This window comes from Podarcis melisellensis (genome assembly GCF_964234715.1).
Source record: "Podarcis melisellensis genome assembly, chromosome: 7".
In the NCBI taxonomy this organism is placed as follows: Eukaryota; Metazoa; Chordata; class Lepidosauria; order Squamata; family Lacertidae; genus Podarcis; species Podarcis melisellensis.
In genome coordinates, this window is record NC_138539.1 from 45,284,255 (window position 1) to 45,299,241 (window position 14,987).

At 42.6% G+C, this 14,987-nt stretch overlaps 1 protein-coding gene across 1 annotated transcript; it reads left to right on the top strand.

Annotated features, from left to right (window-relative positions):
- Positions 1-528: 528 nt before the first annotated feature.
- Positions 529-14,987, top strand: ABHD3 (abhydrolase domain containing 3, phospholipase). Its single transcript, XM_081918118.1, has 9 exons — positions 529-1,778; positions 3,047-3,210; positions 5,307-5,489; positions 6,422-6,467; positions 10,816-10,928; positions 12,862-13,035; positions 13,215-13,263; positions 13,352-13,517; positions 14,177-14,987. The coding sequence occupies exons 1-9, from the start codon at positions 1,632-1,634 to the stop codon at positions 14,353-14,355; spliced, it is 1,221 nt and encodes a 406-aa protein (XP_081774244.1). The 5' UTR covers positions 529-1,631; the 3' UTR covers positions 14,356-14,987.

Sequence of the window (14,987 nt, forward strand, 5' to 3'; positions counted from 1 at the left end):
GTTTAAAAAGATATCTAATAGCAAGTGGTGGTAAAGACCTCTGCCTGAGACCTTGGAGAGATCCTGCCAGTCTGTAGACCAGGGGTAGCCAAAATCAGCCCTCCAATTGTGGAAGAACTCCCCATAAGTTCCAGGCAGCACAGAAAATAATTGTGATGAGAGATGTAGTCTGGAAGACACCAGATTAGCTGTCTCTGCTGTAGAACATACTGGTCTGGGTAAACAAATAGCCTGACCTGGTATTTTTATTTTTTCTATTTATTTAATAAAATTTATATACTGCTTGATTGAAAAAAATAGCAAACAAACTTCAAAGTGGTTCATTGTCTCCAGCAGGGGGAGCTAATATGATTACAGTGGTACCTCAGGTTAAGTACTTAATTCGTTCCGGAGGTCCGTACTTAACCTGAAACTGTTCTTAACCTGAAGCACCACTTTAGCTAATGGGGCCTCCTGCTGCTGCTGCGCCGCCGGAGCACAATTTCTGTTCTCATCCTGAGGCAAAGTTCTGAACCTGAAGCACTATTTCTGGGTTAGCGGAGTGTGTAACCTGAAGCGTATGTAACCCGAGGTACCACTGTACTGTATTTTCCATTCTGTCTGGAATTGATGGGTGTTGAGCCACAATGTGTGGAGGACCCCATGTTGACAGCCCTACCCACCTGAAAGTTGGCCACAGTTGGCTCTGGCCAATTGGCCCTGTGGACAATACTGAGCCAGATGGACCATACCTACAGTGGATGCCTATGGAGTTAAATTTGACTCTAAATAAGGCGTTTTCCATGTTCCTATGTGCTTGGGGGATTCCTGCAGCCATCTGGTTTGCTTCTGTAAAAATCTGAGTCCTGGACTAAATGGATAATTGAGGCATTAAACAGTTAGGCATATGCTACTTTCAGTGAGATTGCCACAAATCCTGATGGCTGAAAGGTACGGACAGTACTGAAAATGGGATTTGAAAATCATTAATCCGTGAAGAGATCAGTCATGCAAACCTGCAACTTCTCGCAGACACGTTGATTTCAATGTCCAGAATAACCAAAAGCATCCAAGCTAATATTTGGACAGAGGTCTTTCCAGTAGCTGCCAATATCGGGGGTTTTTTTAGCGTGTGGCCTCCGCAACAAAGGCCGATCGAGCCACGTCACCAGGAAACGGATAGTGTCCGGATAACCAGTGTCACGGCCTGGTCGCCACGAGCAGCTTACCCCCAGTTCAGCTTCAACGTTTGCAATCGGGATAAAGGTCGGTCTGCACAGAGAGGAAGGAGGGCCAATCAATGCCCGCGTCCTGCCGATTGCCAGAAGGCCGGCTCCAGCCTCAATGCCCACCCATCCTCCCCAGGGAGAGAAGGGGGAGCGAGGGCGGAGCAGCGTGTCCTGCCATGCCCTGTGGCGAAGCAGCGACGGAGGCGGAGAGCTTCTTGCTGCTGCTGCTGGTGGTGCTGCTGCAGCCGCTGCAGGTGGCTGCTTTTCTCGGATCCTTCCGGAGGGGGCGCTATCCTGCTTGGGCTCAGCCTCGACGGCAGCAGCGGCAGCAGCAAGACCACCAGCATCCTAGGCGTGCCGCGCGCTTCCCCGGGGCTGTGATGTAAGCTGCGGCCGCGCAGCTCGGCGGCGACTTCTGGAGAGATGAACCTGCAAGGGCTGACCCGCGGGTTGTCCTTCTATCTGGAGAGCCGCGTCCGGGAGGGGCTGCTGGCTTCCGGCGTCGGGTGGTCCCTGGTGCTGTGCTTCGGGGCCGCTTACGCCTGCTATTACCTCAGCAGCATCGCCAAGGTAGGGGGGCTTCTCGCGTCCCTGGGGAAGCGGGGCCGACCCCGGCCAGTGGAGGAGGGAGCCGCAGGAAGCGGAAAAGGCCAGCCGAGGTCAGCGCCAGGCTAAGCCCATCTTTGAAATAAGCAGGGCTATTGTCCTTGGCTCACCTCGGGTGCAGAGGCGGCGGCGGAGGAAGCCTTTGCAGCGCGCGGCGATGGCTGCTGGGCTAGTTTGAGGGGCGGGGGGGGGGGTCCCTTTTCGTTTTCATTGTGAAGGAGTGAAATGCAGGTCATTTTGATTTTGAGTTCCCTGCTGGCTGGGCAACCTGGTGCTTCGGGATTGCGCAGCGCATATTGCAGGTGAAAAGCAAGGTGGAAGGGAACAAACAGTGAAATCTCAAACCTGGGGTAAAACATGTAGAATTATATACACTATTTTATATAAGCAATCACACTTTACATGAGGAGTTGACGTCTCCTTCAGGATGTGTACACTGTAGTTTTACTTTTGCCTCCTAAGAAGAACCCAGCTGGAGCAGACAGACCAGAGGTCTAGTTAGTTAGGGACCTTGTTTTGCCAACCCAATGCCTCAAGGAACCTCTATTCTCAGGGCAGGAAGGCAGTAGCTCCTCTCCTCTTCTTGTTCCACTGCAAGGAATACTCAGAGGTATACTGTCTTTGAACCTGGAGGGTTGCATCTGTATGCTTCATGACTAGTAGACATTGATAGACCTATCTTTTCACAACACCTCAAATAGTTTGTGCAAAAGTACATTTCATGGTGACAAACTCATGAGTTGTACAGGCGTTTTTCAGGATTCACAATTCAACTGAGTGCAGCAAAAGGCTGTCAGCATAGAAAACTACACTGGCAGAAAATGGTAAGTGTGGACTATTTGAACCCAAAGGGGCAGTGTGTTTCCAGGCTGCAGCCCCAGAAAAGGTCCTCTCTCATTGCCACATTCTAGTTCAGAGCCCCAAACCGTGGCTTGAGCTTTACCCAGGTGACCCACAGCATGTCTGTAATAATACAATTGGCGGGATGGGTTTCTATATAATTAGGAAGTGGTGAAGGGACATGTAAAGTGAGGCTACAGTAAATTAGGAAGAATGTTCTGTGAAAATAAGTTGTAAGGAAGAACCTGAAGGAGGGGAATAGCTTGAGCAAAGAATGGATCTTGCTCCACCAAAGCCATGAATAAATGTGAGACTGCAGTATGATGTTCACTTTCCTAGGAGCAAGTCCCATTGAGCACAGTGCCAACACACTTGCCTTTTTCTCGCTTTAGAAACCTCAGCTGGTGACTGGCAGCAAAGGCTTATCCTGTTTCCTACAGGACCATTGCCCTGTGGTGACAGAAACATACTATCCTACTGTGTGGTGCTGGGAGGGCCGTATCCAGACTCTCCTTCGCCCTTTCATCACATCTCGACCATCTGTGCAATACCGGAAGTAAGTGCCTCTGTCCTTCGAAACCTTTCTTCTGTGAAATATTTATGAAGGTTCAATCATATTCTTTATAGATTGGGTCTGTACTGTTACCTCTAACATAAGATCTTAGTGTGGTGTCCTGTGCTACGTTAGGCAGGAGTTGCCTTCCACATGTGTTGGGTGGAAGTTCAGTTTGAAGGGGAAAACCTATGCACATTTAGCTGAATGTGCACAGTCAGGATTGACAATCGCACATGTTCCACATTGCAAAGACAAGCCTGTATGCACTCAGCCAAAATGCCCATGGGGGTGCATGGAAGTCTGAGGGCAGAGCTGGTACAAGTGGAGTCATTGGGATGGGTATGGCACACATTGCCCTGCCCCACCCCTCTTCACACCATTATGGAACATGTGGAAGGTAACTTCTGAAGGGGCAAGTGTATTCATACATATATGAGAACTGGCCACACTTCTGAGCATCATATGTTATTGTAGCTAATGTCTTTGAGGCGCTTCCAGTATCCTGAAGAGCTAGGCTATATGCACAAGACAAACCTCTGGGCTCGGAAAAGGCACCAGACTGGTGGAAGGCCGCCTATTTTCTAAGGATTCCTGAGAATTTGCTGTAATTCCAGTTAAGTGGGAAGTTTTACTTTCTATTTAAGGGGTCTCTGATATTTATTTAGCATGGGAATAAATGGCTCTTCCATTGTTAATAGGGATGTGGGTGCAAAAGAGCGATGTATTGAGCCCACTTGGCAACAGAAGTTTTTTTCACACACTTAGTTCATACAGTATTCTGTTGCAGAAAGCAGACCTAAAACTGGCTACTAGGTTTCCTTTTCAGAGCTTTTACACTTAAGTAAAGTGGTCAGATGTTTGGTCCTCAGTAGTGGTACACAGCAGCTGCTAGACAGAAGCAGCACAGATGTTTTTATTTTGGTATCTTAGTCATGTGTTTGCTCACACTGCTCTGCTTACTGCTCTGCTTATGCAGCAGTAAGTTTTTAGAACTGACTTAATAGTTTCACCTTGGTTGCCCTTTTTTTTGCTACTGTACATTAAATTACTGTAATGCATATAAAAAGATGTTCAATCATTTTTAAATAACTGCAGACAGAAGAGCAATGCAGATGGTTTTTTTACCTCCCTCTCCATCCCTGTATGTGCTTACTCACCTTAGTCTAACCAAGGAGTCCACTTGATGGACCTTGACCTGCATGTGTGAGCTGGATGCACATCCACAGGCATGCCTGAATGCAGATGCTCTCTGTCTGCACTTCATGGTTTTCAGCTGAATGTGCATTTGGATTCATGTTCTGGAGAGGGAAGCATGTTTGAATGTGCATCTGAACGCATCTTCCACAAAAAGCAGTGTAATCCAGTTAGAGCACATCTGATTTAGACCTACTGTTCTTGATCTAGCCAATGATCTATGCATGGAAACCTGTTTCCTTGTGTGGAATTAATCAGGTTGGCTGACTCTAAGAGACCAGTTCTAATGACAGCACATGCAGTTTCAGGAAACCAGGAAGCACCTGCTGCTCTAACAACTGCCACTGATCCTCCTCACAACTTGAGAAGAAGAGCTTCAGCAGGTTTCCTGTGGAGATTGGGCTGTGAGATTGTGCACCTTAGGACATGGGTTGAGGCTAACTCCTGATTTGAGCCATCATTGACATTGCAAGGGGCATTCCAAGCCATAGTTTAAAGGATCTGGCAAAGAGAATTGGGCTCTCAGCTGCGTATTATCCCGGACCAGTTCATTCTCCATTTTAAGACCCAAGCTGAAGGAAGCAAGTAGCCAGCTGTGCCTTGACTTTCAGCCCACTGGTTGAAGCCTCATGCCCGCCTGCTACGGTATTTTCTGCTGCCAATGTTTGGAGACAGCATGAAAGCAATGTAAATGACAGCCCTGACATCCCCTCCCCATTTTTTAAAGCAACAACACAACTTTCTTGCATACCTTGAGGAGTTGTCCTAAGGTGGGGCCTCTCTTTTCTCCCATTCTCCTACTCCCTGTGTCCACCCATGAAACATCTGATTAATGAAGGCGGTAGAGTGATTTTTTTATTTGTTGTTGTTTTTGCAAAGCTAATCATTGTTGGTTTTTCCAGTGAGCTTATTACAGCAACCGATGGAGGGCAGATTTCCCTGGACTGGTTTGACAATCATGATAGCGTTCATTACCCAGATTCCAGCACCAGACCCACTATCCTCTTGCTGCCTGGCCTCACGGGAACTAGCAAGGAATCCTACATTCTCCATATGATTCAGGAGAGCAAAACACTGGGCTACAGGTAAAAGCAGTTTGGCTTGCTAATGTTTCTGTTTTAACCACTTGGATTAAATTTGCACAAGCGGGAAGCCACAATCATATGTAGCGGGTAGAGGAGTAGCACAGACAGCACTTGGAGACACTTTCCATCCTTTTGTTGGCCCTGACTTTCCACCCACCAGATCTGCCACAAGCTCCTTTGGTAGCTGTCTCCGTGACCTACTTCCAGTCTCCACCACCACTACAGCAGACCATCTCAAAGATGGTTCCTGACGTGTTGGGGAACTTCAATCAGGGATCCATGCAGACTTAGCTTGACTAGGGTAAGGAACTGGTGACTACCTTAGCATAGTGGCAAAGAATATGAGCTGTGAAGTCCCTGGCTGAAATCTGACCATCCATGAACTCTGTTAGTGGACCTAGGCAAGTTACTGTTACTTAGCTTCAGTCTGCCAACCCATCAATGGTCCAAGCTATCACCACACAGGCATAAGCTTATGTGGAGGGAAGGAATTGGTCTCAGAGGATGTAAGCTCTGTGATGCATGTCCACCAAGCCAAATCCATCACAGTGAGAGAAAGGAAAGGGGAGAGGGAGAGAGAAAGGTTTCTTTCATCAGTGAGGGGAACTTGCCCTTCTCCACCTGGGGATGGGAATTGTTTCAAAGGATTGTTTCAGTAGAGGGAGAGACTATTACATCCCAATTCCATACCAACATTCCTTTCAACAGTGAGGAAGCATTGCTGTTTTATTCGCCCTCCCGCCACGTTAACACACTCCCTGTTTATATGTCATACGTTTGTGCAAAACAATGTGTATGTTGATGTCCCTGTTTTGAATAATTGGCAACTCTATATTTTTAAACTGGAGCAGCTTTGAAATGTACGGATCTTCACATCCAAAGACACACAGGTTAACAGTTCTGGTAAACGGTGCTCTTCTGTTTTTTTAAAGGTGTGTGGTTTTAAACTATCGAGGAATTGCTGGTGAAAATCTCTTGGTAAGAATTGCTCTTAAGTTAAGTAAGAACACTGAGCAACCATAATGTTGGCATATAGCATGGGTGCGAATACCTGCAAGCATGCAACACTTCATAAGCAATTTATGGTTAATTCCATCTCTGGGAGGGTTTATTCCTCATTGACAATTGTGCCTCTTTATCTCATACAACGCAAAAATAAGGAAATAAAACAGTAAGTAAATGTCATATAAATAAGGAATCTACATCGTTCATTCATTCATTCATTCATTAAATTAATCAGTAATTTTTCATGTTTTAATTGCGTTTAATTAATCTACTAAATGATTTATCTGCATATAAATTTATCTAACTTGGAAAACAAAATAGGGACTTCCAGATTTGTAGACTCAATTGAAACATTACTGGAGGTTTGTGCAGCGAACCCCCATAAGGAGGCATGGACAGCTGCCAAAGGAGACACTAGTTCCAGGCTGGCCCTTTGTGAGAGTCTTGACAGGAGGAGGAAGAAGCGGAATGTAGAAGCACTTCTCCCTATCACTTACTGCAATAGATGGTGTTGAGTTGTAAGGCCTGGTGGTTGTCATGCTGGGGGCAAGATGAGGCTAGTGTCAAGGTCTGGCATGTTCAGGCAGCTGCCAGGCTTCAGATCTATGCTGAAAAGGGCCCAAAGTTGATCCCTGACCTCGCCACTGTGGCCACTCTTCCTGCTCACTACACAGAAGGGGAAGATAGAAGCTGCTCCTTGTTACTTTCTCTTGTTGCTTGATTGCTTGCTTAAATGGTGATGGTAGTAAAGAGGAGGAGGAGCTACTGCTGTTGCTTGCTTTCTCTCCTCAAGGCAGCCGTACGGAGGGCCAGTCCGCACATTCTTGCTTCCATCGCTCCTCACTCACTCACACACCCAAAGTGTGCAAGTAGTGGTGACAACAGGGAGCAGCTCCTTGGTCACTGTTGGTGACAAATGGGCCAGTGGACCCAATCCCACTTCTGTCCAGAGGGGGAGAGGGCAGGTGGGTGAACAAACAGAGACTGCTGCTCCTCACTATGGCCTACATGTTCACTTACCCATTGGCTTTCTAAGAGATGAGATACTTACTCAAGCGTAAGGAGAAGCTCATCAAGGGCAACTTTTGCAGTACCCCAAAACCTAAAGCCAGCTCTGTAAGTAGGTTTGTAGGTAGTATGTGGAGATGCAGAAGCAGCCTTCCCTACTTGTTCGGATCAGTGACCAAACAATTTTAGGGTTTGCGAGGATTTAAGGTACCCTATAAGCCCACATGGTCCTTCTTCCTTCATTCATTTAATCTGCCTCCCCAGAAGGCGTGGAGATGCACATTCAGTGCATCCTTCCTATCTCTGCAAGCTCCAAGGTGCCGTGGGCTGAGGTTGTAGAGGGGGAAGATAAAAGGGTCAAGCTCACGTACCATTGCTGCTCCATATACTTTTTGAAAGATGGCTCTTTTACTACCACTCCAGCTTTATGTATTTTTGTGTTTTCATACAATAAACCCACAACTTATGTGGGCGTTATGTTCTGGGGATCGCACCTAAAGCCAAAATTGTGTCTAGTCCAAACCCATTGGGTTCAATGGTGGGTGAGATTGCCAAAGTCATTCCCCCCAGAACTTCTTTTCCATCCCTTTTTTGCCATGTGTGTAAAGCTGAATGTGCACAAGTTAAATGCACCTCAGATGTGGGCTTAATATACTGTAAACAGCCCTGTGATTCTCAGATGAAGAGTGGTATAGCAATTTAATAAATAAAGTGAAATAAATTTATTTATCTTTCCCCCAGTAGCAGCTAAGAAGATGGAGGAGTTTCCCCCCCCAAAAAAATGAGGAGTCAGTGAGAAGTTATATAAATGATTAAGGTCCTGGTCTTGTCATATAACAGCTGTTGCCAGCCTCTGGAGAGGATTTTTGCATATGAAACACAGTGCACAGTTTTACACATTTAACGTGCTGGTTTCAAAGTATGAATAATACATTCTCTTAATGAAAGAAATGTGAGAATCCATTTTCAGCATACTTCTGGAGATGAATGTACAAAGCAGTTTTGTGGCACACCAAGCCCTTTTTGATTATATTTCAGATGAAGTGAAAAGATCTTTTGTTTAGCTGTACTTTGTGAAATGCCATGTAATCGGCTTTGCCTGTTTTAGCAATAAAAGGCTGTTTTCCCCCTATAAACAGCTGCAGTTGTAACTCGTCCAGTGTAGAATTTTTAGCATACATAATGATATAAAATCCAGTCATAATGGTTCTGAAGCGATAAACAAGAAATGAGTTAAGACAAGCACAGGCACATGCAAGTAAGTTATCTTAATCCTCAGAGCACAAATAAACTCCCCCAAACAATTCAATTTTAAAGAACTAAATTACAAATAAAATACCAGAAGATTTATGGTGCAATGCTACGCACGTTTACTCTGTCCAGTGTGGCTTGCTTCTAGTTAAGAATGCAGAAGACTGTGGCTTAAGGCACACTTTCCTGGTAATCAACCCCATTTAACCAAGTGGAAATTCTGGGGTAACATGCTTAGAATTGCACTGCATATTGCCAAGCAAATTAAGAGATTTTTTTCCTAATTAAATAATTTAAAGGAAGCTGAAATTTTAATGTCTCTGCTACCTGGGAGTTTAGCTTGTGGAAGAAAACAGCAGTGCAATCATATACATGTGTACTCAGAAGTAAGCTTTGCTGTTATATTAATGTCATCCGGCGGGCAGGGAGGGCGGAGACCCATTGAGTTCAGTAAGCAAGTATTAAATTTCAAGTGTAGAGTTCTGCCTAAAACATCAAATGGGGCCAGTCTGAAGAGTCATTGCATTGAAAAATCAAGGTTTCTCCCTTTTACTTAGTAGTCAGAGGCTGTTCTGCGCATACATCTGCACTGAGCACAGTACCCTTTTAGATAGATTGTATGTAAACTACCCTTAAAAAGAAAATGCTATGCCGAAGTATTCCAAATTTTGTTGATTTTGTAGCTCATCTTATAATGGACTGTGATGGATGGAGTCAGAGGGGAAAAGAAGGCGGAGCAATGGAGACAACATCAAGTGGCCATGGTTTTAACCCACCAAATGCCAATTATTAGCAGTAGGTCTTCATTTCAATTTTCAGCTAAGTCGTGGACTCACTGCTTAGGCTTGAGTGTCCCAACCCAGCATTTGCTGAACTAAAGAGGAAGAGGCAGTTAACCAGCCCTGAATCTGCATATTATCCACCTGCACGCACCTCTCCTATTGGCTTCGCTTCAGCTTGACTCATTTTTTTTGTTTGTTTCAGACAGAACCCAAAAATTAAACACTTCAGGCATTTATAGGGGAGAACTTGTGGGTGTGGAAGGGGTATCCATGCTCTATTCCCCCCGGAGGTTCAAGTGCCTCCTGTAGGGTCTGAAAGCCCATGTTTCCCTCTTAATGTCTAAGCTCTAGATTATTTTTCATGAAAACACAGCATAATAAACTTGCTTGATTTCAGATGCCACAAGATTCTTTGTTATTTAAGGATCTAATACCTCTTAAGCTTCACCCCGCCATCGGCATAGTAAGAATAATAATGCTGGCTTGCTTTAAAAGTTTGCTTAGAGAGGACTGTTTGCGATATATTGAGCTTTAAAGAAAAAAGAACATTGTTTAAATATTAAATCATGTTATATGACCATTATAATAAGTCATCATGGGATATCAAGCAGTAGGCGTCAGCACCCTTACAACTTCATTGTTCCACAGGTCGAGTGGGGCAGGTCTATGCTACCTTGCTATGGCAGCAGCGATCCAGCGGAAAGCTTTTATTGGTTTATCCTAGGTTGTGGTACAAAGTGCCTTTAGGAAGTGGTACAGATGAGTTACCCACATGCTCCTTTTCTGTACAATTCCGCACTGTGCAAGGACTTTGTGCACAATGGTTTTAGTGAAGATGGCTCTTGCCAGTGTTGCTATGCTTCTGTACGCTGTTACGGTACTCTCAATCAACTTGGACACCAGTGCAACAGTTATTGCATCTAACTGTGTGCACTGATTTGTAACTGGGCTCCTAAGCCTAATTACAAATATACATCTTTTGTAGAATACATTTCCTTAACATATTGTGAGCTTAGTAGGATTTAATTGCTTTGCAAAAGTTATAGTGTAACGGGAAGAGGGAGTTTGTAAAATTTTAGTAGTGCTGCTATTAATACTAAAAGTGAATGCACTTGAAATCTTACCTCATTGAATATCATAACTTCTAAAAATGTCATTGGCGCTTGTGTTAATCTTTTTGTATTATATTGCTGTATCAACCAACCTGGTGCTGTGTTGGCCTTGGCTGATAGGCAAAACAAGTGTTTATTGTCCTCTTTCCCACTTTTGGTTTCTTACAGACCCCAAGGACTTACTGTGCTGCTAATACAGAGGATTTGGAAACCGTTGTTCATTATGTACACAACTTGTACTCCTCAGCTCCGTTGATGGCAGCAGGTGTTTCTATGGGAGGGTAAGTATTTATGCAACATAAATCCCAGTAGTGTAACTCTGTGGTCATTAGAAACCAATTTGCAAAGGCCCTCAATAAATATTCTGCATACACAGCACAGACTCCATGGGAAATGTACTAAGTCTAATTTTCAATCATGTTTCTACTTCTTCTTGAAAGAAAGTTTTACAGGGGAAGAGTGATTTTTTCTCACTGAACCTTCCACATGATATGCTTTTGTTTACCACAATCACTTACAAGTTTATTTGCTGGAACTGATGGTAACTCTCAGAAAACAAGTGACAATAATTGGCATACATGACTAGTGGGAGCTATGTTTGAACATTTAAGCAGCATTTTATTTATAAACCTCAGACCTGAATTAAAGGCATCTGCAGGATAGTAATTAGTATGCTATTATTATATACATCTTGTGTGATTGTAGGATATGATTAATATAATTAATGTAACCAGTCTTCAGAATTGTGGGATGTGATCTACATCTTTTGATACCATTTATTGTTTTGGGCCAGTCACATTCCTTCTTGTTTGGGTTTGATTATGACAGTTGGCTTACAAGTCATTATCATAGGGTTGTAGTACCATGAGGGAGAGATGCTTTGCTGCTTACCTGAGGCAGTCAGCTCTGTGTAACTGTTTATATTCCTTAGGGATTTGGTTATTGTTAGTAGGAGACTTCTAAGACATAAACACATAATCAAAAACCTTGTACACTAGTCTGTTTGTTTATTAAAGAATTTGTATAAAATTGTATAAAAGATTTGTATAAAAGGGAGGCAGCAAAGAAATGTTTTCTTCCCCTACACTTTTATCTGTTTTATTGTGCATATGAACCATCAGCTGTAAACTGGAACACATTTATCCTTACCCAGACTTTGTCGTTCTTCAAAAGAGCGGCACCAGGCCAGCTAACACTAAAAACTTTTACAAGACCTTTTCAGACATCATAGGGAAGCAAAAATGTTTACCACATACAGTCTATATTGTATACACAACCTTACACATAAAATGGCCCCAGAGGAATGACAAAAATGGCTGCTGCTGATACTAATATGTTAGTCTCGCAGAAGCAACAAAAAAACCCCCTGATTGACTGTGATCTATCTTTTGCCTGTAGAATGGGCTGTCCTTCCTGTTCCTTTACACTGTAACCCCAGTGCCTTTGAAAAATTGATCCTGAGGTGGTGGAGATATTGGGGATAGTGTGGAGTATAGTGTTAAGTTGTGGGTGAACATATCAGACGACACAGTGATTCTTCAAACAGCTCTTCTTTATTCAGAGGCCAGAACAGAACTGAGCTGAAGGGCTCAGTCAGCCTGCTTATATAGAGCTCCAGTACACATAATTGTAACAATTTTCTAAAACTATCCAATCACTGAACGTCACTTTCAATCCTTCATTTGCATAACTATCTACTGTATCCCCCTGCTGGCCCAGGGTAAGAACTTCAGTACATAACATACAGTGTGGCAAACTCTGGGAGGAGCAGGAAGTAGGCAGAAATTGCATCTCCATTTGCATGAGTTTTTTTCCCATAGGTCCCTACTTGTGGGAATAATATTGTTGACTACCAAGCAGAGTTTGGGCAAGAAATACTGCAATAATATATCCAAAGCACTCAGGGAAAAACACACATACGCTAATACCCACGACAGCTTTCTTCAGATTGAGTCAGATATCTATCAATCCAGTGAGTTCAGGTAAACTTTTCATTTAATTGGTTGAAAGTTTCAAGGTTATTATCCTTATCATAAGCCATGATGGAAGCATATTAAAATGTTTGGCCCCACAATGCCATGCACATGATGGCTAGTATTGCCTTGACTAGTTTCAGCGCTTCATCTCCTACTACTGTACAAATGTTTAGGACTGAGGTATTTTCATTTGTGATTTCTTCTTCTTTTTACCTATTTGTTTATCTCTTGTTTGTAGCATGCTCCTTTTAAATTATTTGGGCAAAACTGGCAGAGAAACACCACTGAAGGCAGCTGCAATTTTTTCAGCAGGATGGAATGTTTTTGAATCTGCAGACTCACTGGAAAAGCCAGTGAACTGGCTTCTCTTTAATTACTACTTAACCAGCTGTCTACAATCTTCAATTATTAGGTAAGCCAGCCTCACATCCATTGTGAAAGACCATAATATATTAGTATGAAATTCAGGTTCATTGCCAGTCATGTCAAATATGTTATGGTGTGTTGAAGGAAGCAGTACCCAAGCGAAAGCTGTCATCTTCGGCTATTTTTGGTCATGTGGTTACTCTCGGATCTCTATTTATCTTACAGACATCGGGAAATGTTTGATAAGCTGTTCAATATGAACCTTGTCATGAAGGTATGAGGGTTAGCCATTTGTATTTCACTTCATGTTTTTATTTTTACTAACACTTACATAAATCCTTTACTTGAATTCTGTACTTCAGGCTAAGACCATTAGGGAATTTGATAAGCAGTTCACCTCAGTCATGTTTGGCTACCCTACAATTGAGGATTACTATGCAGATGCTAGTCCATGCCGTAGACTGAAGGGAATTGGAATTCCAGTGTTGTGCTTAAATGCTATGGATGATGTCTTCTCACCAAACCATGGTAAGTTTTCCCCCCTTTTAAGAAGATGCTGTTGGTTGACCTCTGCGATTGAGTTGTGTCCGAAACAGAATGAGAAGTTAGTACAGAACTGGGTGTGGAGTGTAATTTTCTTATGGTCTTCCACTCAACGCAAATATTGCACCAATAAAGGGTATATAATAATAATTATGGGTGGCTTACAAAATATCTAAAAATGTAATAAAAACATCAAGCCTTAAAAAGCTCCCGATACAGGGCTGCCTTCAGGTGTCTTCTAAAAGTTGTGTAATTCTTTATCTCCTTCACATCTGAAGGGAGGGTGTCACTAGCGAGAAGGTCCTCTGACTTCATAGTCAGAAAAAGAAGCCTTACATAAAGCATGTGTCATAATTCTTGATTTTTTGTTACTGTGTAACATCTCTGGCTGGCTCTATTTTTAATTATGTAAAATGAAAATTTAACCTTTAGCAACCCAGAACCCCAGACTTTTGTATGTCATAGCTCAGTTAAAACTTATATTGCCAAAACTGGTCTTCATAAAATTGATCTTTTAAAGCTGCATTCTGCTGACAGCAGAACCGTACTTCACCAAAAACATTCATTGTGTTATAGACTGAATGATAGTTATGAGAGAGAAATGTTGGGATGGGAGCTTATACTTTGTTCCCTTATTTCTTTAGCCATACCAGTAGAAATTGCAAAACAAAATCCTAATGTGGCTTTGATTCTTACTTCTTGTGGAGGCCATATTGGTTTTCTGGAAGGACTGTGGCCAAGAAGATGCACATACATGGACAGAGTCTTCAGACAATTTGTTGAAGCTGTGTTTGAGCACGGAAGCAAAATCCTTAACATATAGCAACTTATCAGAACCATGACTGCAGCACAGCGGCATATTATGATCAGGGTAATGAAGCTTAATGCACACGATTTAGCAAATAAGCCAGCAAATGGATGAAATCCATTATTAGGAGCGAAATATAGTTTGCTTTGATAATTTTGCAATATAGTTACTTTTTTATTTTAACATGCCTTATAAGAATGACCTTAAATAAAAAGAATACTCTGCACACATTAAATTGCACTTAACCAAAACCATGTAAGTAAACCAATAAAAATTACTCAGGTTTTTTATTTATTTAGGAATCTTGCATACTTGTTCACATGCACATAACATTCAAAACCATGTTTCTATTGTAATACATGAAGTGGGCTTGTTTCTAAGGGCACTTATGGAGGAAATGCTTTAGGAAGATTTTAAAAGTAATGCAAATAGGAGTTTAAAAAGCCATCATTAACTTTAGCCATGTGCTACAATAGCATTACAGCACTTTAGACCCTATGGGGATTATATGTACTGCTTTTTCATTTCTGTTGATGCCATATATGTCTTACTTTTTAAACATTGTTAATTAACTTATAACATTTATATTTATACCAGATGTTTTATGTTGAAATGCAGAATGGAAATAAATTACATTTTTAAAGAAA

Coding starts and splice junctions, on each gene's coding strand:
- ABHD3 (XM_081918118.1), top strand. CDS start 1,632: ATGAACCTGCAAGGGCTGACCCGCGGGTTGTCCTTCTATCTGGAGAGC. Junction 10,929..12,861: donor GCAGGTGTTTCTATGGGAGG/GTAAGTATTTAT, acceptor TCTTGTTTGTAG/CATGCTCCTTTTAAATTATT. Junction 13,264..13,351: donor ATATGAACCTTGTCATGAAG/GTATGAGGGTTA, acceptor TCTGTACTTCAG/GCTAAGACCATTAGGGAATT.